The 25716-nt window shown below is 41.4% G+C and overlaps 2 protein-coding genes across 2 annotated transcripts in view; one reads left to right on the forward strand and one right to left on the reverse strand.

Moving 5' to 3' along the window:
• ppil3 (peptidylprolyl isomerase (cyclophilin)-like 3) overlaps positions 1 to 25716 on the forward strand; it is a 242276-nt gene that overhangs the window by 72353 nt on the left and 144207 nt on the right. The window lies entirely within an intron of this gene.
• LOC130071883 (uncharacterized) lies at positions 1918 to 25577 on the reverse strand. Its single transcript, XM_056236800.1, has 3 exons — positions 25012 to 25577; positions 23496 to 23636; positions 1918 to 2249 (listed from the first exon to the last, which is right to left on the reverse strand). The coding sequence occupies exons 1-3, from the start codon at positions 25088 to 25090 to the stop codon at positions 2050 to 2052; spliced, it is 420 nt and encodes a 139-aa protein (XP_056092775.1). The 5' UTR covers positions 25091 to 25577; the 3' UTR covers positions 1918 to 2049.

Raw genomic sequence — 25716 nt, forward strand, 5'->3', positions numbered from 1 at the left:
GAGGTGTATTTTGATTTTAGAAAATAAACATGTAAAATACTTAAGTACTGTTAAAATCAGATACTATAAGGCCAGGTTTCACAGACAGGGCTTAGATTAAGCCAGGATTAGGCCTTAGTACAATTAAGGTAGGCCTATTTAAGTAGCTTTTAATGTCCCTTAGAAAAAAAAAAAAGATTACTGGTGGTGTGCATCTTGAGACAAAAAAAACACAACAATACTGACATACAAGTCAGTGCAAGTTGCTTTCAGTTAAAACAGCTCAAACATGCATTTTAGTCTGGGACTAGGCTTACGCAGTCTGTGAAATGGGGGATAAGACTTTTGTTCGTAATTTAAGTTGTATTAGAATTGGTGACTTGTAACTTGTAATGTCAGTTTCACTATAAGATAGGCTATCTGTACTTTTACTCAAGTATGGTTTTCAGGTATACCTCTGCCATTCAACCACTCAGAACATCTTAGCAATCAAACAATAATGACCTGACAACCGCCCAGAACACAGTAGCATCAGCAGTGGGTTTTGTGCATGGACCACTGCATCAATGAAACATTAATTTCATCCACAGTGAAATGTGTATACTGATTGGTGAAGCATTTTGCATGTTAAATTGGATAAATATATTTAATCATTTGTCATTTGCCATTCGTAACTTGATTCGTGCTTTGGCTCATTTGTGGTCTGACATTGCGAATACTCAAACTGAAACAAATCACTCAGAAGCATCAAATGATTTATAGAATTTCACCAAATTCAGTGCAACCAATTGTGAAAGAAGTCATTTCAGTGTCAGGGACATGTAACAGCAGAAGCTAAAGACAGGAGAGAGTTGAGGGTGCTGCCACAGCTTGCAATAGCTCTCATTAGCTCTGTTACTCAAAGGCAGTGCAAAGCTTTGAGAGTTTGAAGCATATACTAGACTGCCTTATTTCATACACCAGCTCTCAAACCTTGTTTCCACGTTCTCTCTCTGCTAATTTCTGGATGAATCATGAGGAGAGTTAAAAGATGAAACACTTCTTCCTCCACTCCGTGAGAGATGGTCCTCAGTGCCTGTGTTTTCTCAAAGGCTGGATTAAACAAATCAAAACAGAGCCATGAGCCTCTGTGGATCTCTTTCCATTTATTTTCATAAGAGCTTTCACCATAAGACAGACCATTGCTCTTAAACTGTTCTCTGAATCTGTCGCCTCTTCAAAGGACCAATATGATGAATCACAGTGCATTACAAACATGATTTCTAGCAAAGAATGAATCCTAGTAAAATATTGCTCTAGTCAGGCATGTTTCATGGCTCTAATTACGATGAATACAGTGGACTGAGCACCACAACAAATCTGCTGCGTCAGATTTTGTCAGGTTGAACATTTAAGCCTGTGTCAAGAGATTGTGAAACACTGCCATCTCCTGTAGATCTGAGCCCTCTTAAGACATCCTTTAGAGATAAATTTTCACTTCTCAGCCAATAATGCATATGGTTCAGCAATTATACAGCACTGTCATACAGTATGTAGCCTATAGGCTATAGCCAGACCTTCTTTTCTGTTTACGGATATGAAGTCAATACAATGCACTTAATATTACAGACTATTGAATCAAGGTAAGACATGTATTTGCTTATGGAATGCTATTTACATTTTTAAACAAAAATAATTTGCAGTGCAGTGCAATAGATGTCTTATATACATATTCAAAATTAAGACAATAAGTATTTCAGCACTTTCTTGATTGTCAAACATTGCATCATGTTCAAAGTTAATGTGATGAACAAAACCTGTGGGAACGTGAGGAGAACGGGCGTCATACGTCCACTAAAATTCACATTGCAAAAAATAAAAATAAACGAGAAAAGGTCAGCATCATTTTCACTGCCCACTGATTTTGATTTTTGTATCCCACACACACACACACACACACACACACAATAGGCTACTTCAGAGACTGTGTTCTCACAGATATTATATAATTATATTTTCAAGGTACCCTCCTTTATGTCTTGAATCCAAGCGTAGCTGCCGTGATTTTGCCGTTAAGTTTGAAGTTCTAAGTCATTTTGTCGACAGTATCCCACTTTGAAACAACAGAGCAAACGTCAATGAGCACATAGGCATCAGTATGGTTGTTCTCCAGCGGGTGGCACTGTTGCACAGATCAGAGGCGCAGCAGTGTATGTTGACTCCCGGCAGCTCCTCCGTGTGGCAGTGTCGGGCTGTGGCACAGCCACTGGTCAGCATGACTCCCAATGCAACTGCAGCAACATAAACAAAACAGTGTTTTTGAGAAACCATATGCTGGGTTACACAGAATTAACTTCATAAGGATTTAATTTGATTACATGATTGTAATGCAGGTCGCAATAGAACTATCGAGTTGCTAGTTGTAACCTGGAGGGGATTCAGCATTTTTGAGCCATGGGTTCATGGGTTAAGAATATCCTCTGTGTTTTTAGAATGGCGTGTTTTGAATTTATGAGTAGAATTAATGCCTGTGGTTAAAGGAGTAGTTCACTTTTAAAAAAACTTTTGCTGATAATTTACTCACCCCCATGTCATCCAAGATGTCCATGTCTTTCTTTCTTCAGTCGAAAAGAAATTAAGGTTTTTGATGAAAACATTCCAGGATTTTTCTCCATATAATGGACTTCCATGGGAACCAGACGGTTCAAGGTCCAAAAGACAGTTTCAGTGCAGCTTCAAAGGGCTTTAAACGATACCAGACGATGAATAATTATCTAGCGAAACGATCGGCCATTTCAAAAATAAATAGAAAAGTTGAAGTTTAAAAAGCACAAATGATACACGTTCGTGACTCTCCTGCTCGAACTCGTTCATCAAAATGAACGAATCTTTTTTCGAGTCATTTCGTTCATTTCGTTAGTCGTCTGGTGTCGTTTAAAGCCCCTTGAAGCTGCACTGAAACTGTCTTTTGGACCTTGAACCGTCTGGTTCCCATGGAAGTCCATTATATGGAGAAAAATCCTGGAATGTTTTCATCAAAAACCTTAATTTCTTTTCGACTGAAGAAAGAAAGACATGGACATCTTGGATGACATGGGGGTGAGTAAATTATCAGCAAAAGTTTTTTTAAAAGTGAACTAATCCTTTAACATTGCAAGAAGTGATTTGTGTTTTCTTCTACAACATAAAATACATGCAGTCAGACATGAATTATGAAGTAGGCCTAACTGTTAAAAAGATCATTTACTAAGACATTGGCTGGTAGCCTATACGAACTACAGGCCAACAACTACCACAAGTACACATTCTTGATAAACTGTTTGACAACTGTATGTCTGTAGCAATTTATTAGTGACTTATAGTTAAAAAAAAATGTTGCTTCAAAATTCATGTTTAATGCATCTCTGTGTGTAGTTTATATTACAGAACAAATCATGTAAGTAATGTTAACCACAGACATGATTTAATCAGTAAACGCAAATTAGCTTTCTGGCATGGTGTACAAATTGATGTCACGACTGAACATCATGATGCGAACAATGTGCTTTATGTAATTTAAATATAATATAATATAATGAAATATTAAGAATATAAATATTATATAAAGATCTAAACATAATGCTATAATCAAAACTTTTCACGATTAGTATCTTGTCTAGAGCTTTTATCTAGAGCTGTAATTGTAAAAACGTGCTAAAAGTTTTCGAGAGAGTTCCACATGTAATGCTTATTTCATATGCAAAGATGTTAGCCAGTCACAGCAGTGGGCCTTTACACTGAAGTCGAACAGCAGACACGCCCCTTCAAACAGAGCGTTCAAATCAGAGGGCATCATTATTAAGTGCACCCCAGGAAACATTATAAAATAATGCAGTTCATGACCCCTTTAAGCTGTTTTTGAAACCAGAATCTTGATGCTGGGTGGTTGCTGTCACCAAATGGTTGCGGGTCAAAGGTTGATTTAACCTGAGTGTCTGAATTGTAGGTAAGGTAAGAGGGAATCGTACAGTTGAATGGGATACACCGCAAAAACTGGGCTGGCCGATGATGAATGTAAAATGTCAAGTCAAGTCAAGTCATTTCATTTATATAGCGCTTTTAACAATGTAGATTGTTCCAAAGCGGCTTTACAGTGATAATAGGAAATTAAAGTAACAGATTGTTTTGGCTTTATGGCAGGTCTAGAATAAAGTTATTTTCCAGTTAAAGTTAGTTTTGATTGATTCACTTCCGTCGCAACGATCATTAGTTATTAACTTAGGGGCCGCTAACACGACACCGTTTTAACAGAAAACTCTTAAGTTCTCTCTACGCAAACTTTAAAAACGCGAACCTGTGAGAATGCTGATAGCGTGCACATGCGTATTTAGAGTTCATTCTATGCGCGTTTGAATATATGTGCGCAGGCATGTAATCCTTCCCTAAAAAAACAACCCTCAACAAACTACTTGTCTGCCCTTAAAATTTATACAGAATTGTATCGCTTCGGCGTAGCCACGTGTACCAGAATTATCCCGACAACGATTATCTGTACAGAGGTAAAGGGAAGGAGGCCTTCACAGGGAGGGACTAGTTGACACTTCAGGACTGTGTTGTGGTCGCATCCAGACGCAGGTCCTTCATCAGATCTGGATACGGTCTGGATCCGGCGGACTGCGGTAAACCTCGGGATAAACAAAGAGACTAATATTAGCGTAGATGCCATTCTTCTTATGATGTAACGAGTACATCAGGATTTAGGGGAAGTGTTGTCGGTTCCGGCTGACCTAATCTATGCAGCCTAACATTGAATTATAGAAGTCTATAATGTGTTATGTGTATGCTAGGTCAAAGAGATGTGTTTTTAGTCTAGCTTTGAACTGGCAGAGTGTGTCTGCTTCCCGGACAATGTTAGGAAGACTGTTCCAAAGTTTTGGTGCTAAATAGGAAAAGGATCTACCGCCAGCAGTAGATTTTGATATTCTAGGTATTATCAACTGGCCGGAATTTTGAGATCGCAATAGACGTGACGTACTATAATGCGTTAAGAGCTCGCTCAATTACTGGGGAGCAAAACCATTTAGTGCTTTGTAAGTAACAGCAATATTTGAAAATGTATACAATGTTTAATAGGGAGCTAATGCAGTGTTGACAGAACCAGGCTAATATAGTCACACTTCCTGGTTCTTGTAAGAACTCGAGGCTGCTGCGTTTTGGACCAGCTGCAGTTTGTTTATTAAGCGTGCAGGGCAACCACCCAGTAGAGCATTACAATAATCTAGCCTTGATGTCATGAACGATGAACTAACTGTTCTGCATTTGTCAATGAGAGCATATGACGTAATTTAGAAATATTTTTAAGATGAAAAAATGCGGTTTTACAGATACTATTCATGTGACTTTCAAATGAAAGATTGGTATCAAAGAGCACACCCAGGTTCCTAACCGACGACGAAGACTTGAAAGAGCAGCCATCAAGTGTTAGAAAGTATTCTAGGTTATTACGTGAGGAAGTTTTTTGTCCAATAATTAGAATCTCTGGGGTTTTTTTTCAGAATTAAGTAGTAGGAAATTACTAGTCATCCAATTTTTTATATCAGCTATGCATTTCCGTTAATTTTGTGAATTGGTAAGTTTCGTCAGGGCGTAAAGAAATATAGAGCTCCGTATCATCAGCATAAGAGTGAAAACTAATGCCATGCTTCCTAATGATATCTCCCAAGGGTAGCATGTACAGAGTGAACACTAACGGTCCTAGTACTGAGCCTTGTGGTATGCCATACTGAACTTGTGATAGATAAGACATCTCTTTATTTACTGCTATGAAAAATTAAAAAAATGTAAATTGTTGCAGAGTAGCACCTCTGGCAACCTTTGTGAATTTACAGTTCTGTAGGCGGACAATTATGGACAGTGATTCCGGTAAGAGAATCAGGCGCGGGAGAAGTATATCTTCGTCAAACTTCTCTTTAATAACACTTGTCAGGCAGTAAGTGACATCCATTTACAGTCTCAGGATGGTAGGTAAAGTTATATGATGTAATCATGTTGTGTTGTGGTCTGTAGAATATATAAATAAAGGAATACAGTATGAATACAATATCTCTGTACACAATTTACCTCACAAGGTATCAATAACTGGCTAAATAGTCATCACAAATGAATACTCAACTGTCAGATAACAAATAAACATAATAAGATAAACTTCAAATAAACAGTATGACGCAGCATATAATAACAACGTGATCATAGGATTAGCGTCTCTCTGCGATCGTCATTTGCATATCGCGATCGTCATTTGCTAAACATCTGACATTCACAATGACAAATACAAAGTGTTGACTAAACAATATTCACATAATTACTCACATTTGTTGCATGAACGCACAACATTGAACGATATCTGGCAGAGAACAGCTGGAACTGGCTATTGCATCAGTCTGCTGGAAGTAGCAACTATGATATAAGTCCGTCAGGAACCGCTGCCTGTTTTCCGTTCCGGGACGGACTTTCTGACACAGCCGCCCCCAATTATCAGTCAGGATAATTGTATTCCTTAAGAAAGGCCGTCTGGAGGGTCTGTATCATTATTCCCCATTGGAGGAAGTGGAATCAGTTTCACGACAGGGCGTGTGTACATCTTGCCTTTGACTTGAACTTTGGCTGTACGGATTCTCCCGTCAGCCCCTGCGTAGGTTTCTGTCACTGTACCCACAGGCCATAGCGCTCGTGGGAGTTGATGGTCAATTAGGAGTACCACTTGTCCCACTGCCATCTCTTTGCCATCTGATCTCCATTTCTGTCTACCCTGTAGTTCTGGTAAGTAGCAGCGAATGAAAGCGGTCCAGAACTGGTCGGCCAATACCTGACTGTGTCTCCACCTGCGTTTCCCCAAGAGTTCGTCAGAGTCGTAAAGGACTTGTGGTAATGAAGCATCGTGACGTCCCATGAGTAACAGGTTAGGAGTCACGGGATCAGGGTCTGCAATGTCCAATGAGACATAGCCAAGGGGCTTGGAATTGAGTATGCCCTCAACTTCCACTAGCAAAGTCTGCAGAACAGATTCAGGCACGGATTGTTCCCATAGAATGACTCGTAAGGCAGTCTTAATTGATTTCACCTCTCGCTCCCATGTCCCGCCAAAGTGAGGGGCACTCAGTGGGTTATAGCGAAACTGGATCTGCTGTTTAGCCAGTTGTTCCTGCAGCTCAGGAGCCATTCGACGAAAGGAGTCTTTTAACTCGTGATAGCCTCCAGTAAAGTTAGTGCCATTGTCACATAGAATCTCGAAAGGCTTTCCTCTACGGGCTATACAGCGTCGTAAAGAAAGGAGGAAGGCGTCAGTATCCAGGTGCTCCAGAAGATCAAGATGTAAACATCTGGTTGTCAAGCACTTATATACTATTCCCCATCTTTTCTCCTGGCGCCGACCTATCTTTACCTGAAAAGGCCCGAAGCAGTCTACACCAGTGGAGTAAAATGGTGGCTTATACAGGCGTAACCTACAGGGTGGAAGGTCGGCCATCTGTGGGTTCTGTGGCTTGGCGCGCCAAAACTGGCAATTCTGGCAAGAATGCTGGTGTCTGCGCACAGCTTCACGGCCTCTAAGCACCCAGTATCTACGACGTAGCTCCGCTAGCACTCGCTCTGCACCTGGATGATGGAGTTTCTGATCTATGTCTTGGATGAGTAGCCTTGTGACCTGATGTTGAGGATCTAGGACAATCGGGTGAATAATATCAGAAGGCAGGGTTTCAACACGACGAAGTCGTCCACCCACTCTGATAAGACCAGTATTTTTGTCGTACTCTGGAGCGAGAGAGCTCAAACGGCTGTCTGTCGGGATAGGCTTTCCAGCTTTCAAAGCTCTGAATTCCTCCGGGAATTAATCAAGCTGTGACTGTGCTAAGAGGAGCTTTTCTGCCTGTGTATACATTGAGGCTTCAAAGGCATTGATGTTGGCCGCCCCATTACAGCACTCGACAGTAGCTTGAACTAGCTCGCTCACTCTAGTGTTATGGTCAGCTGGGTTTCGAGCAGAGTCAACATACCTCCATCTGGTAACATCTGTCAAAGTCTGAATCGCTGCTACTCTAGACCCCACAAAGACCTTGTATCGGCAGGATTCTGATTTTAACCAATGCAGCACCGTAGTTGAATCAGCCCAATATATGACTTGGTGTATGGGAATGGTCAGTTCAGTCTGTATCACTTTGGCCATCTGAGCTCCAGAAAGTGCAGCGCACAACTCTAAGCGGGGCATAGATAGACATTTATGAGGAGCCACTCTAGACCGAGCTAGGACAAAGGTTACATGGACTTTCTCACTGTCGTCTGTGACCCGAAGGTAGGCCACGGAACCATATACCCTCTCCGAAGCGTCACAAAAGACATGGAGCTCCCGAACAGTGGAAGGAGTGTCAGCACCGCCAGGCGCATAAGTTCGAGGGAATTGCAGTCTGGTGATACTGGAAAGCTCTGCAACCCACTTGGACCATATCTCACGCAGGTGTAGAGGTTCGATAGGGTCATCCCAGCTAAGGTTGTGTTTCCAGAGATCCTGGATAAGAGTTTTAGCCCTCGTGGTGAATGGGACTATGAAACCCAGTGGGTCGAATTGGCTTGCCAAAGTCTTGTACAGATTCCTCATGGTGGGCTGAACAGGCTCTGCTATGCGGTTCTTATACCCGAGGGTGTCATCGAGGCAATTCCATCGTAGACCGAGAGTAGGTTCTTGCATGTCAGTGCTGCTCTGAGACAACCAGCACTCGCTACTAGCTGATCTGGCTTCCGATGGTAGGTGTTTGAGAACTGATGGTATATTGCACGCCCATTGTCTGATCTCGAAGCCTCCCTTTAGCAAAGACTGACGCAACCCATCTATTATGGCCCTGGCCTCCCCTTGGTCGGGAGTACTGTGAAGACAGTTGTCGACGTAAAATGAGTTCTCCACAATGTCAGCTAAGCCAGCCATGGTGTCTTGGTGTTCCTGGGCATGAAACTGAAGGGCATAAATGGCGCAGCACGGACTGCAGGTCGTACCAAAGGGCAGTACCTGCCACTCATAGATGTCTGGGTCCGCTTCCCTATTCATGTTCCTCCAGATGAATCGCAGCACAGACTTGTCACCAGGTAATAAACGTATTTGGTGGAACATGCCTTTGATGTCCCCACTCACTGCAACTGCATGTTGTCTGAACCTCAGTATGACACCTAGCAAAGATGGCCCCAGTGTTGGCCCGGGAAGGAGTTGTTCATTTAAGCTTTGCCCATGGTACTGGAAGGAACAGTTGAAGACTATTCGGTCCTTCCCATTATGATGTACCATGTGGTGCGGAATGAACCACGACTCTATGGACTGTTCTGCCTCCTCTGGTGTTATCTTGGCAATGTAGCCTTCAGATTCAAGCTTTCGAATTTCAGAACAGTAGGTTTGAGCTTGCTCAGAATTCTTGCCCATTTTTCTCTCAATGTTTCTGAGACTGGGGAGCCCAGCCTTTTTGCCTGCATAAAGCCTGGTGATAGGAGTACGCCTTAGTAGCGGGGTAGCATACCGCTGGATACCATTTACTTCTACTCTGACCGTAGCAGACTGCAAGAGGTTGTATGATTGTTGGTCTTGCTTTGATCTTGTGATCAGCTTTTCATTGTATGGCAAGGTGTCAATTTGCCACAAGCGCTCCACATGTTGATACAACTCGTCACGTGTTGGGGCTGTCATTAGATGCAGGCATTGTTGCTGGCCTTTAAGGGGCTGAATCGGACACATTGGGCCTTGCAGTACCCAACCAAGCTTGGTGCATATGGCAACGGGACCACCTTCTGCTCCTCTACGGACTGGCTGAATAGGAGTCAAGAGGTGTGGCATATCAGACCCTATGAGGAGTAAGGGTTTCACTTTGTCCACAGACTGCAAGGGTAGACCTTTCAGGTGGCGATATGCTTTCTGGAGTGCTGCCACTGGGTAATTATGTTCAGCAAGGCTTAAAGCAGAGGCAGTAAAGGCATCACAAATGACATACCTTTCTGTGGGTTTGGTGATGGGAGAAACCTCCAAGGTTACTGTGGACCCTTCAAGTTTGGTATGACCTTGTTGGATTGTCTGGAGAGAAAGAACCTCCGGAGCTCCATTCAATCTAAGCTGCTGAATTACTGGAGGAAGAACTATTGTTCTTTCTGAGCCGTCATCTAGAACAGCATGAGCTTCTATTGTTTGGCCACCACTGTGCAAGAGGACTTTAACAACCTTAAGCATAACTTTCTGTGAGCGGTTGGGTCTGTCGAGATAGATTTGAGTGGATGGCAAACTCACCATAAGCACCACTCTCGAAGTATCTTTGATAGAGTCATGCAGGACAGTCAGGTGCAGTTCTTTGCAGACTTTACAGGGACGCTTGAGATTACAGGAGTCCACTGGATGACTGGATGATCCGTCCACATTTCCAACAACGTTTACCCTCTGTGATCCAGGTGACGATCTGGGTGGTGGTCAACCTTTTGAATTTATCACATGAGTTTAGAAAGTGATCTTGGTTGTCGCAATGAGGACAGTAGGGCTTTAGCTTAGAAATGGCTTTAGTCTGGGCACGTTCAGAGGGCTTGGCAGCTCTCTCGGATGTCAGAAGTACAGGTGTTGAACGCTCTCGAGGATATGGAGTGCTTTTGCTCTTTACAGATGACTTTGTTGTGTCAAACTGAAACATAGCAGCAGCCCGACTTGAGATGCGCTTTGCTTGTGACTTCGTTTGTAACCAAGCCGCTAAATCGGGGAGAGTGTAGGTTCTATCTGTACCAGTTTGAAGGATACCATGGCTTAAACAGTATTCTACAAAGCCATCTCGGTAAGCGGGTGGCATCTTTCCCAGAAGACGGTCCACGTGAGAACCACACATAAGCTCATATCCGTACTGTCCCTCCAGCGTCCTTAGCATGCCCACCAGGGATTGCACAGATAGGGCGAATGAATCGAAGGCATTTGTATCACCCATTCTGAGCGGTGGAGTACTCATGATAGCTCCTAATTCTGATTGAACAAGCTGCCTGGGCTGGCCATACTTCTCCTGAAAAGCTTGTAAGGCTGCGGTGTATGGTTGTGGGTGGTGCATAAATGCCTTAGCCAACTGCTGAGCACTAGCAAACTTCAGGTGGCTCAGTAACACTTGGTATTTGTACTGCTCGCTGATGTGAGTATGGTGACTTAATAGATTGTCTAAGGCCAGTTTCAACAAAGCAAAGTCACTTTCTGTACCACTCTTAAACACTGGTAGTGTGGGGCGAGGGATACCGTAGGCTGCTGCCATCAGAAGCTCTGTTCCGGGTTGAGGTAAGTAACCAGTTTGGGAAACAGGTGGATGTGGATAAGGTTGATGGCAGATGGGTGCAGTAGATGAGACAGTTACTCGCTGCTGAGGGGCTGTAAAAAACTGATTCTGGCTGATAGGTGGGGCTACATGGCTTGCTAACGGAGTGTTCACATTTGAATTTGACGCAATGGTTACAACAGGATGTACTGGCTGTGACATCAAAACACTATCTGTGTGTGGTATCGCAAATTGGGTGACTGCTGATTGCATTGGGTTGAATCGAGGTAGCGGCATTGATACTGGGCTGAGCTGCTGTGGGACAGGTGACATGTTCTCCCCAGATGCAATGTCTGGTCTCCCTTGAACTTGAGTGACTACACATGAAGACAATTGCGCTGTGAGAGCTGGATCTCGTGCAGGCATAGTCGCTTGTAGTGCCAAATAAGGTAGCTTGGGTGTTGACTGAACTGTGCGTGTGTCGCTTAATGTGCTCTGTGCCTCTGTAACCGTCTGTGTGGCTTGCATCATGGAAGATGAGGAGCAAGAAGACTGTTGAAATACAGGTGCTGAGCTGGCTTGGTGGAACTGTGATGGTGGCCCAGTGGTGTCTGGCGATGCTTGAGGCTCTGGATCAGTCAAACTTGTGTCTTGGCTGAGCAGGGAACTCACCAGCTTGGCCACTTCTAGATCAGCTTCCGCCTTTTTCAGCTTGCGCCGTCGTTCTAACTGGTTAGATAAGGCCTCCTTTGCCATGAGAGCCTCTTCTTGAGCACGTTGTGCCTCTTTGGCTTGGGTTTGTAGTCTCTGATACTCTACTTCTGCCAGCGTGTCCTCCTCCATTTGTTGAAGTAGGTCGTCGTACTGCCACTGTTTTATTTTCTCCTCCACTATGGCTGCCTGGCTGCTTGTGAGTGCAGATGTAGCTTGAACACCAGATACAATGGAATGACAACTGGATCTGGAACGAGAGCTGACTTTACTATGGGACGTTTTCCTCGACTGGCTCTTATGTTGGCTGTGACAGCGAGAAGAAGCGGTTGGAGGAGGGTCCAGAGGAGGTATGTAGCCAACCTCATAGTCACCCAGATGGGAAGGCAGTTTACTCTGTCTCTTGGGTCTATCCACTGTCTCTGATGCATCGCTAGCTGCTGTGTCCATACTGTTTACTGTTGCCACATCCGGCTCGAAGGACCAATTTGTTGCAGAGTAGCACCTCTGGCAACCTTTGTGAATTTACAGTTCTGTAGGCGGACAATTATGGACAGTGATTCCGGTAAGAGAATCAGGCGCGGGAGAAGTATATCTTCGTCAAACTTCTCTTTAATAACACTTGTCAGGCAGTAAGTGACATCCATTTACAGTCTCAGGATGGTAGGTAAAGTTATATGATGTAATCATGTTGTGTTGTGGTCTGTAGAATATATAAATAAAGGAATACAGTATGAATACAATATCTCTGTACACAATTTACCTCACAAGGTATCAATAACTGGCTAAATAGTCATCACAAATGAATACTCAACTGTCAGATAACAAATAAACATAATAAGATAAACTTCAAATAAACAGTATGACGCAGCATATAATAACAACGTGATCATAGGATTAGCGTCTCTCCGCGATCGTCATTTGCATATCGCGATCGTCATTTGCTAAACATCTGACATTCACAATGACAAATACAAAGTGTTGACTAAACAATATTCACATAATTACTCACATTTGTTGCATGAACGCACAACATTGAACGATATCTGGGAGAGAACAGCTGGAACTGGCTATTGCATCAGTCTGCTGGAAGTAGCAACTATGATATAAGTCCGTCGGGAACCGCTGCCTGTTTTCCGTTCCGGGACGGACTTTCTGACATAAATGAAGTGGCATTTTTTGGCTTTGTAGGTCTTGCTTAGTTTAATGAAAAAGGAAATAGCTTCATTGTCTAATACCATCAAATCTGAAATTGTAGGATGAACTTTTGGGTTGAAAATAGGTGATTGTGTGTTCAGGGCAGCAGAGAAAACTAAAGAAAGCTAAAATGAACATTGCATTGTGTGTACGGTCAGTGTTGATGGAGTGTAGACCCTGTTGGGTTCTCTGTATACCTTTAATGAGGAGGGAGGTCTGAGAGTTTATTTTTGTGGAAGAGGGTTTGCCGTGAATTAATGTATGAAAAGATTGGATTCTGCTCAGATAACCGTTGATTGATCCAGCTTGGAGGTCTTTGCCACTATCAAGATAAGAAATTAACGACGTGACAAATATAAGGGAAAAATGGGAAAATCTTCCATATTGTCCAATAGGTTTGGAGGGTTCTTGCAGCGACGAATTGTAGGATGGAGTTGAGGGAGACGTCAACAAGTGATTTTATCTGGTGATTTACCAGGGTTGGTGATGAATTTGCCTCTGGAGCCAGCAATCTGAATTTCTGGAAGGAGAAATGGGAAAGAGAATTGTTTTTTTTTTGCGTAAATCCATATGTGTTGTCTTAAGGCCATGACACACCAAGATGATGTAAAATAACTAGCAGCAATAAAAGCTGACTGTGTTTCTCCTTGCGTCAGCTGCGTCTCAGCCAAAAAGCTGCACTTGAACACACCGAAAAAGAACTACAGGCCACTGTCAACAAGCGCATTCTGCGTGTAAGGAATCAACAGTCTATATTCGTCATTCAAATAGGGAAACCAAACTAGAACTGCCGATATACAAACCATAAACAAAGCAGCGCTTGCTTACCATTTTTGAATATCGATCATGCTGTTCTCTTTCTTCATTCCAGGCGGCTTATGTTGTTATGAAATTATTCGTACATTCAAATGCTCAGGTAAGATGATGTACAATTAGAACAACCTTCTGTCTGTACCATCTTGACTTCTTTGCTCGCTTTCTTCATTTTTGCCTTTTTTTCTCATGCACTGATTAGTCTGCGTTAGATTAGTCTGATTAGATGAGTTCTCTCTCATTGTCGGCGCAACAATGGACACCGATTCAACATGCTCAATCGGCCAAAAAATACCCAATGGGGTCCGATTAGTGCCAACGGTGTGGAAAACGCCGCAAAAACCGGGCCGGCCGAAGCTAACTGACAGCCCGACGTTGGCTGACCATGGACTTGGTGTGTCAGGCCCTTTGGGAACACCATTATTGCGAGGGAACGTGAATGACCTTTGTTAATGCAGTGTGCCATTGCTTCATTATCGCAATACTGTTGGAGGGCCATTCTTTCCCCCACAGCAAGGCTGTGACGATGAGGGGGTAAATCTCGAACAGAGCTGAAGAGGCTGAAGACAGCAGTATGTTCTTTGAGCTGAGGGACCACAGAGATGCAAACCAGCAGCCTTTATAAAAACCTGTCGAAGCCGATGGAGGGGGATGCATCAGTGGCCAGCTGGATATCATTGGGTAGAGACAAATTATTGTAGTAAAAGAAAGTGAGACTGTTCCATTGTTATAGGAAGGTTATCCACAATTTTAGGTCATCGCTGCTGAGTTGTGATATGAGATATTTGGTCCTCCAGAATGAGAACAGAGGACGTGAGGAAATTTAGATGGCCGAGCAGAGAGAGGAGTCCGCGTTTAGAACAGTTCGGGCTGTCTAGAAGGTTAAACACGATTAAGATAACTCTGTCAATGTTTTCCTTAGGCAATGCCCCTTGAAAATTAACCAAGTATATGTTAATGCCAGAAACTCGATGGATGTGGCTGGACCTACTGTTTTGTCCTGGGCAATCGGAATCCCGAGGTCTGCAAAAACTTTTTGAACTGTATGAAGATGGGTGGCTGGAATAGCATCATGCAGCAAGATGATTAAGAAATCGTAGAGCAAGTAGATATTGGAGGTATGGGATTGCATAATTATTGAAAAAAAAAATACAGCATTGCTTCAGTCTGTGTGTGTAATTTTGGCACTGCTTTTGCAGCCGAAGGTTAAACAAATGGTAAAATAAAATCTATCATGCCAATGTACCTAGTAGCCACTCCAATAGGGCTGACACGGAAAGACTCAAATGGGGTGTTTCAAAAGGGGGCAGCCATGAAGCCTTATTCAACTCCTTTTTGAATCATACTGTTGACTATATCAGGTGGAATGAGAGCGGATGGAAGATTATCACAGTCAGATCATGTAAGAAATGGCAATGCTGTCTAGTACATTTAATATTATTGAAATTGTTGCAGACCTTACTCCCGGATGGAAAAAACAACGAATCTGACCCTAGCCTCAAAATTGGTGGAAGCATCCGAACAGGTTGTTGCAGGTCTCAGAACATAACTTGTGGATTTGACCTGATTTGGTTTCAGGCATGAGAGGATTAGATGGTTAATTTACGTACAGGATGTGGTCAAGTGATCGACGATCTACAGACCATGCAAGAAATGTTACTGAAGCACAGGAAAACCGAAGTAAAGGATTGGAAATAGCGTGAGGAAAAGACAATGTTTGAAAGGTTGATGTAGAGTAGAAATCGCAGAAGGCAGAGATTGGATTGGAGGGTGTCCGGATTGGTTAGATCCGTGGTGTGGGGCTGAAAGCTCCTGGCCATGGTGGGATCTGGGGCGTAACGCTGGCCTGCTGCGATGTCCTGACACTGGACAAAGGCGTTGCTCCGGAACACGAGCTTGGGGCCTGACGGACAGTACTCGCTCGATTGGAAATTCGAATGGCTTTGGAAGAAGGGTTAATAGACTGCAGAGAATAAATAAGTTACAGGTTGTATAGTTGAGCTTTATTCAATCTGCGTGAGAATTTGATGTCTGAATTAATCAGAATTTGAGCTTTGACCCCTTTACATACAAAGATCGCCGACGACCCCAGATTATTGTTGTTCAACATTCACTACACTTTAAAACATCACAATCTTACTTGACCTGGACATACTGAGTATCATTAGAAAGATTAAAGAATCCAGCTTCAATATTTGACCACTGTTTATGATAAAAATATGATAAATCAAAAACTAAACTTTCATTCCGAAACTGCTGGAGTTGCCAGTCTCGTGTATCGCAATTGGCCGTACTCACCGGGGGCTTGATGCGCCCACAGATGGCCACCCTTGCCTGGTTATCATCAAGATTCATTGCTCCAGAGACTTTTCTATGATTCTGACTGCAAGGACAGCTCCAATTCGAGGGTCAGATTCTCTGCATCGCTCTCTGCATTTCCCCGGCAGTTTGTGCATTAAGAAAGGCATCCGTTTCCAAATGAACTTCCCAGCACTTAGCACTTAGCACTCCCTATTTTTTCTGTTTTTGCTATTCTTCTTGTTTGATTTTGTATTTATATAGTTTGAAACTGGTTTACTTTGGCCTGGACCGCAGTTTAAAGTTCCCTTACCCATCCCATGTTTTCTCCTCCTCTGTACAGTTTTTTTCCAACTTGCTATACCTTTACCATAGATTTTTCATTTTTTGAATGGCTGATAATGTTGAGTTGACAATTCTCTGTCTCAATGTGAGGGGCCTGAATAATCCAGTGAAACGAGTTGCTATTTTGGACGTCTTGCAGAAACAAAGAATAAATATAAGAATTACAAGAGACTAATTTGGTCAAGGGGGATACAAATCGCATGACTAAACGTTTTTTTTTCCGTGTTGTTGCTTGCTCCTCAACTTCAAATAAATCTAAAGCGGTGGCGATTATATGCCAGTGTAGCTTGCGCTTTAAAGGGTTAGTTCACCCAAAATGATAGAAAACAGAACGCGGGTCAATATTGTGTTTTTTTTATTAATTCGCTGCTATTATCCGCAGTTGAGTGAACAATACAGGTTTACTGTGCGTGTGTCACATAAGGTGGCCTTCTGCTGCTTGCAAACGGACTGTTTTGAGGAGACAGTGGATTTCCAAATTTGGTGCCCTAGATTTCACGCGCAATGCACGAATACACTGCAGGCCCACTCTCGCTCGTACCCAAGGTAAATCGTCAACACTATCATCCCTTACAAGTGTTTTATTTAACTGAATACATCACAATAAGCTAAAACGCATGCGCAGGTCACTTTACTTCCTGAACAAGTGCGCACCCGAGTCCGTGCTGCTTTCACATTCACGCGAACCGCGGCACGGTTCGGGAGCAACAGAACTCAGACCACCTCCTCCAGGTAGTCTCGGGTTCGGTACACCAGTGCGCACCCGGGTCCCATGACAGCGTTCACATTAGCGATTTTTCATGCGAACCGTGCCCCGTTCCGAACTAAACTGCCAGTGTGAAAGCCCCCTAAAAGTGGACTGGAACTCAGCACAAGACTGACTGAACAGAAGGGAACTAAATACAAACACAGATGAACATTGATTAACAGAACACAGGTGAAACAGATGATGATGATGATGATGATTAACTAAACACAGGTGATACAGATGAACTGATAATGATGATGACACGTGACATAAAGACAGGCAGACAAGTCCAATGAAAACAAACTTAACAGAACACAACTGTGACAGAGCCACTGTAGTCACTCGGACTATTTTAACAATGTCTTTACTAACTTTTCTGGGCTGGCAAATGCAATAACCTAGTAGCTTATGAAGGAGTGAGACCGCTCTCAAATTTCATCAAAAATATCTTAATTTGTGTTCCGAAGATGGACGAAAGTCTTACGGGGTTGGAACAACATGAGGGTGAGTAATTACTGACAGAATTATAATTTTTGGGTAAACTAACCCTTTAAGTTGTAGGATACTTGGGCAGATAGCAAAGGCAGAATAACCTTTGCGAAAGTTCACATAGAAAATAGAGATATCACCCTGGTTTCAATTTACCCCCCTAATATATTTGAAAAAAAAATTTTTGAACAGGTCACTAAGGTACTTTTGGAGCTTTCTGGTTTTAAATACACTCACCTAAAGGATTATTAGGAACACCTGTTCAATTTCTCATTAATGCAATTATCTAATCAACCAATCACATGGCAGTTGCTTCAATGCATTTAGGGGTGTGGTCCTGGTCAAGACAATCTCCTGAACTCCAAACTGAATGTCAGAATGGGAAAGAAAGGTGATTTAAGCAATTTTGAGCGTGGCATGGTTGTTGGTGCCAGACGGGCCGGTCTGAGTATTTCACAACCTGCTCAGTCACTGGGATTTTCACGCACAACCATTTCTAGGGTTTATAAAGAATGGTGTGAAAAGGGAAAAACATCCAGTATGCGGCAGTCCTGTGGGCGAAGATGCCTTGTTGATGCTAGAGGTCAGAGGAGAATGGGCCGACTGATTTAACCCTCTGGGGTCCAAGGTGTTTTTGGGGTCCTTGAGATGTTTTGACATACTCTAACATTTGTGCTTTTTTCAGTTGCTTATAAACATATTACTGGCAAAGGTGTAATTACACTCTATTTAGCACACACAGGGCTACCATAATGTGTTATCAACATGTATGTACATTTTTGTATTTTTGAGAGAATATTGTTTATGCGTGGTTATTGAAAAAACTAAAACTTAAAGTTTCTGAAATAAGGCCACAAAACACATACTAAATATCTGTCCACAAGACTTTTGACTAATGGATGTTGTCGCCTAGAGTTTTTTCTTCAAAATGATCTGAAAATCATCCTGCCTTATCATTCACATAAAACAATAGATTGGTTTAAATTTAAAAATGACACTTTTTGTTTGGAAAGGCAATATGCGCAGGGGTGTGACCTGCTGTGATTCACACCTGAGAAGACAATGGGCCCGCATAATGAGCGCATAATGGGGCTGCATACTAATGACCCTTTCATTCAGGTGTGTCACTGAGCCACAAGAATGCAATGACAATATATATATATATATATATATATATATATATATGCCTATATAATACAAAATTGGTTCACAGTTCCAATTATTTATTTATTTTTCAAATTGTGCTTGCAAATTGTATAATATCAAATGTAAAAATTTCTAGTAATTGTGCAGTTAATTATCATACTGTTTTTACAGAAAGTTTGGGAATGTATCCCAAATGTGTCACTAATAAAACACAATACAAATAATTTAAAGAGGAGGCTTATATTGAGCTTTTAAGATTTACCTAAGATTTATTTATATGTAGCCTACATATATTTTTGCTATTTTAATAAAAAGGTTACAATTACAACAACAATTAAAATTTTAACTATATTTCAAATGTAATCTTTCTTTGTATTATATACTAAAGTATACATTTTATCATACATATTTCACAGTTGCGGATTAATTAGTTTGAATATAGCTTACAATCGAACAAACACTATAATAACATCTTAGCAACAAGCTTATTTGATGTGGCAGTATTTTACAGTAAAAACGACATCTTGTCTTTCATATGTAACATATCGTTTTTATGATTAGGACATATAAATGTTAATTTGCAGTTTAATACGTTGCTTATACAAAAATATTTTATTTCAACATATTTCAGTCGATTTTTACTCATCTCAGTATTGGAATATAGTTAGGTAAAAGCTGTTCATTCATTCACACACAAAAACGCGATTCAAACAGTCTTTTTGTTTACAGACACTATTCCATATCGCGATTAGCACAAAGCACTTGAAAATAAAGAATGTACCTATTTCCTCGGCTGGATCCGTTGCTCCTCCAAATGAAACTACCTGTAGCCTACTTCTGAGGTAATTTTTTCCAGGATTATTATTAAGATAGTACTATTATTCCTCACAGCATCGTAATATGAGTCTCTTTCGGTGTGTTATCCAGCTGGTGTGGGCGTGGATCGCCTCAGAGCATTTGTGTTTGAATAGAGCGCGCGCTCTGTGGGCGTGGTCAAATTAACTTTAATGAGCTGAGACGAGAACGACTATCATCTCTCTCTTTTCGTACAGATTACATAAAATGAGAAAATTTTATTTTCTCATTTAAAAAAAAATAATATTTAAAAAAAAAAAAATATTTTAAAAAAATATTATTTTTTTATATAAATTACTTCATTTAAAAGAAGATAATTCAGGCTTCATGCCTGTGTGCCTGTATACCTGTTTGACTGAGTATTTGCAGAGTTACAGATGATTTTTCGGACGCGTTTCAGAATGGACTTCACTGACAGAGAGAACGCAGAACGCGCATCATGTTTATTTTTCTTTATTAGGCGAAAAGCACAACACTTTGTTTTTATTATGAGGTTCCACAAAAAAATACAAACTTAACAGGATCGAATGATGTACAACACTTATATGTAAGATCAAAATTAACAGAGTAATTTGAGTCTCTTTTGCACTGATAAGGAAAAAAGTGAGCTGGTATCGCCGGCGAGACCGCCGACCCCAGAGAGTTAAGCTGATAGAAGAGCAATTTTGACTGGAATAACCACTCGTTACAACCGAGGTATGCAGCAAAGCATTTGTGAAGCCACAACACGCACAACCTTGAGGAGGATGGGCTACAACAGCAGAAGACCCCACCGGGTACCACTCATCTCCACTACAAATAGGAAAAAGAGGCTACAATTTGCAAGAGCTCACCAAAATTGGACAGTTGAAGACAAATGTTGCCTGGTCTGATGAGTCTCGATTTCTGTTGAGAAATTCAGATGGTAGAGTCAGAATTTGGATAAACAGAATGAGAACATGGATCCATCATGCCTTTTTACCACTGTGCAGGCTGGTGGTGGTGGTGTAATGGTGTGGGGGATGTCTTCTTGGCACACTTTAGGCCCCTTAGTGCCAACTGGGCATCGTTTAAATGCCACGGCCTACCTGAGCATTGTTTCTGACCATGTCCATCCCTTTATGGCCACCATGTACCCATCTTCTGATGGCTACTTCCAGCAGGATAATGCACCATGTCACAAAGCTCGAATCATTTCAAATTGGTTTCTTGAACATGACAATGAGTTCACTGTACTAAAATGGCCCCCACAGTCACCAGATCTCAACCCAATAGAGCATCTTTGGGATGTGGTGGAACGGGAGCTTCGTGCCCTGGTTGTGCATCCCACAAATCTCCATCAACTGCAAGATGCTATCCTATCAATATGGGCCAACATTTCTAAAGAATGCTTTCAGCACCTTGTTGAATCAATGCCATGTAGAATTAAGGCAGTTCTGAAAGCGAAAGGGGGTCAAACACAGTATTAGTATGGTGTTCCTAATAATCCTTTAGGTGAGTGTATATCATAGGTGCTGATTTTAATGCTTTTGTCAACTATTCAGTTGATAGGTCAGGACACACAGAAAACTTAGATTAAAAAAATGCTTCTGAGGCTTTACGTTCCTGGATGAATGATATGAGGGTGGTGGATCTGTGGTGTATATTAAATCCTAATACTAAAGACTTCACCCACTTATCATCTAGACACAAATCTTTTTCCCGAATTAACTTTACAGTATTTTTGCTTCTAGAGGCTTGTTCCATAATATCATGGATGTCAGCTTATTTCCAATGGCACTTTCTGACTATAAGGCAGTGATTGCTCTTGCTTTGATACATTCTAAACCAGCTTGGGCCCCTAGATGGCATTTTAACACCACGCCTCTTCGTGACAAAGCATTTAAAACTATGTTCTCAAGTCAACTAATGGACTTTGTTGAAATAAATAAGGGTTCAGTGTATTACCCAAGGATACTCTGGGATGCTGGAATTTTGCTGTATGCTATGCTTCCAACACAAGGAAGGCCGGTGACAGCTGCCAAGAAAATAGTGGCAACAAGATGGAAGCCTCCACTCTCTCTGAATAAGCAATATTGGTTGCTTACTTTTATAGATGTGGTATATCTCAAATTGTTCACTGTGCACATTCATGGTGCAAGAGAGGTCACCATAAGGCTTTGGGCCCAAACTTTGGAGAAGCTTAAAGGTTTATTGGTTTGAATTGAGGAGATCTCATCTCATCTCTCTCCCTCTCCCTCTCCCTCTCCCTCTCCCTCTCCCTCTCCCTCTCCCTCTCCCTCTCCCAATATCAATTCCTGCCAAATTCACATGATATATTCAAGGATACCAAGGGACAGTTTACATAGAAACAAATCTACCCACAGGAGTTATGATAGTAACGCATAGCCAGAAGTGCATCCACCTACAGTAGTCTCACTGTTAATAGGATCATTAAGAAAGCTTCATAATGAGGAATCAGTAGCCTATATTTGTTACAACAAAAAATACAAGCAGACTCTACAAAGACTTCCATTGTAAGTGCATTTTTACCACTGAGGAGTCGTATATTGCAAGTCTCAATCATCTAATTTTGATGCTAGAGCATACCTTTAACTAAAATAAGAATATCTGGCCATACACTACAGTAAAACAAGTGGCATGAGCACTTGCTCAGTGCTGTCATGTGACAAGTATGTGAGGCATGCTGAGCCGTGGAGGGAGGCAGAGCTGGCTCAACTTGTGAAAGTGGATAACTCTGGAGGATTACGGCTGGCTGATGATCCAACACGAGAGAGAGAGAAATCCCTGATGATCGCTGTCTAAATGCTCTTATCAGCCTTATCAATTCGACTGTGCAGGTCTGTCACCTATCTGGAGGATTGTCTGAATGAGATTCTGGCTTTGTTCTGTCAATGCCATTTGGGTCATAAATGCGGTCGGTTTTCATGTTACAAAGAATTTCGCTCAAGCAATGATATCTGAAAGTTGTGCTGGAAGCCTCAAGCATCACTCTTAAAAATAGAGGCTCCAAAATGCAGTTTTCGCAGCAATACTATAGAATAACCATTTTTGATTCCCCAAAGAATTAACCTTTCAGTGAACATTTCTTTAAAAGAACGCTTTTTTCCTTAGTGTGACGAATATTTTAATGATCTTAAGAAGCTTTTTTCACTATAAAGAAGCTTTTGAATTATGGAAGGGTTCCATGGATGCTAAAGGTTATATGCCAAATAAGGAACCTTTATTTTCAAGAGTGTAATAATTCAGTCTATGAAATCAATGTATTATACATTCAAAGCAAATGAAGGTTTTTATGTTTGATTTGGAGATGAAGGTGGTGTATGGGTTAAATCAGGTTAATTAGATGGGGGGCAGGGAACACTATGATCACTAACTTCAGTTAATCTTTTCTGAGGAGTGATCATCCGCCTCTAATGCTCCTTACGCTGCCAAAGTGTGATGACAATTACACGCAGAGAGTCTCACAAGGAGGATTAAGGTGTCTCTGTTGCTCAAAGGATTTCAGAAATCCTCACCATGAATTTGACGAACCAAATTGTCACCAAAAACGATCATGATGCATTATTCTCCAAAGCAAATGATTCTCATAAAATGACTGCCTCAGCCATAGAAAACCAGGCAGCCATTTCTGATTGTTGCTGGTGGGTGGTTGTAGTCAAGGGCGATATTCTTACCACTTTCTGTCCTGATGCAGAAGCGATGCTTAAAGCCCTTGTGAGAGTGGGAGCAGGTGATGACTTCGGGGCTGGAGCAGCCTACATCCACATACCTCTGGTTATGCACAATGTTACAGGCATAACACTGCAGCCCATCAACTGTAAAGCAGAAAGCAGATATTTGTTTTTATCAGAGCTGTGGAGAATACTACTAATAATAAAAAAAGCAGCCTACTGTATTCCAAAATGTGCCAAATTCAAAGTAAATGTACAGCAATATCTTCGTTCACCATGAGTTTCTCAATGATTTCGCCCCCACTGTGGCTTCAGATCAAACATGGATGAGGTTATAGCGACTGAGATTGAATTTAGCCCTGGGATTTTAAGTCACTCAGCCATGTGCTCAGAACCCTGCTCTTGATACACATGGGTTTAGCTGCACGGTGCCTCTGGCTACACTATGACAGGTGGTTGTTAGGCTTATGTACTGTTCCTCTTTGATAATGTTATGTCGAAAAGGCAGTACATTGCATGTTATTAATGAAATGCTTTGAAAAAAGTAAATCATTTACATCAACAAGGAAAAGCATTCGCTTGCATGCATTATTGATGCAATTGAGTCCCACTAATCTTTTGAATGATTTGCAGTGACATGCGATCTGTCTGACATAGTGCTTTGAGACTATCCAGTAGAAATCTGTATAATGTGTGCAGTTTCTGACAGGTTATTGGCTTTTCTCCTGTATGGTAATTTATGATTTCTGGTAATGTGATCTCCATGTCCTTTTCAAAAGGCAAAGTTCATCTGGTGGCGGTGGCTCACTTTATATAACCCCCTCACTGGAATCCGTTCAGACAGAAATGTTGTATTTGCATGTAAGATTAGATCTAAATGAGGCTAGTGAGCTTTAGGATGCAACACTGCAAGCAAACAAAGATATCTGAATTTATTACTGTTATATAGCTTAGATACTTTTGGCATCATAATATAGCTCCGATACATTTGAGTCAGAATTCTAGTGTAATACGTTTCAAATACAAAATGTGTGTTTCATTGATTTTTGTGTTACAATGAACACAAAGGAAATTTTTCTGAATGTTGCAAAGAGGTCACCAAGCAAGTTTATTGGTCAGGTGGATTGTTCAAAGAACAAGGGCATAAACATTTTTGCTATATAACACAAAAACTTATATACACATAATTTGAGCTTAAATAAATAAACACGTAGAGAAAAGACAAATACTATTGCCTTGAAAGAAACTGAATTGAATGGAATATTGCATGAGTTAAGCTTATTTCGGCTTGCCCAATAGTTTTTTCCCCCCTTGTTTTAATCACAAACCAATTTTTTTATGACTGACAAAAAATCTTAAGACAAAGAAAAAGAAAGAATAAAGAAAGAAAGAAAGAAAGAAGGAAAGATAAATATATATATATATATATATATATATATATATATATATATATATATATATATATATATATAGTTTTGTTTTTTCAATGTGACTGAAACAAACATACACATACACCTACCTTGTGACATCAAAAGTGTCAGCAATGCCAAGAAATAATACAGTCCATATCCGTGCAGCAGGCGTGTATGGAGAGTCATTGGTGCAGCTGGAGGAAAAAGTCACTCAGGGCTGGAAGTGAGATGAATCCTCCTGGGAGTAGTGCTCTCTGCCTCTTTCAGCATGAGCCACCACTCTCAAACAAAACACACAAAAGATACTCCACAGGAAAAGGGGAGGGGCGTACTATCAAAAAGGAAGAATCAATAATGAGCCATTAAGAATAGAGTACATATGTCACATCGAAATTAAGTATACAGTCATTTGCCCCTCGTTTTTCCCATCCTTCTTAAACCCTAGAGAGAGAGTCTCCAGTCCCTGCCAGAAGCACACAGTCTGCCTGAGACCCTCTGCTGGATCAGTGGTAATTTGCTCAATGATAATCCCAAAGCCCCAGATAAACACTTTCACGCCCAGTTTCTCACTGTGACAGAAGAGTCAGTCTCAATGCTCTTATGTGTGTGGTATTAGTGTGTCTGAGTCTTCAGGCCATATTCCATTTAATGAAAATTTAAGAAGCAAATCCTCACTCGAGAAGTGATGTTTAATGAAGGAGTGGGTGGGTTTTGGAACAAACACAGACACAAATCAAAAGCCCTTGCTGTGCTTTGAAGGGTCCAATCAGTTTCAGAAGTGATTAGATGGTTACCTGGAACACTTTCATACT

This window comes from Rhinichthys klamathensis, unplaced genomic scaffold, assembly GCF_029890125.1.
Source record: "Rhinichthys klamathensis goyatoka isolate OS25496 unplaced genomic scaffold, OSU_Roscu_1.1 h1tg000019l_1, whole genome shotgun sequence".
In the NCBI taxonomy this organism is placed as follows: Eukaryota; Metazoa; Chordata; class Actinopteri; order Cypriniformes; family Leuciscidae; genus Rhinichthys; species Rhinichthys klamathensis.

Bases quoted from the DNA above. Each gene is read 5' to 3' on its own strand.
- LOC130071883 (XM_056236800.1), bottom strand. From the start codon at position 25,090: ATGACTCTCCATACACGCCTGCTGCACGGATATGGACTGTATTATTTC. The intron at 23,637-25,011 runs GTAGGTGTATGT...TCTGCTTTACAG, and splicing joins GACACTTTTGATGTCACAAG to TTGATGGGCTGCAGTGTTAT. The intron at 2,250-23,495 runs GTAAGAATATCG...ATGTTGCTGCAG, and splicing joins CTGCATCAGGACAGAAAGTG to TTGCATTGGGAGTCATGCTG.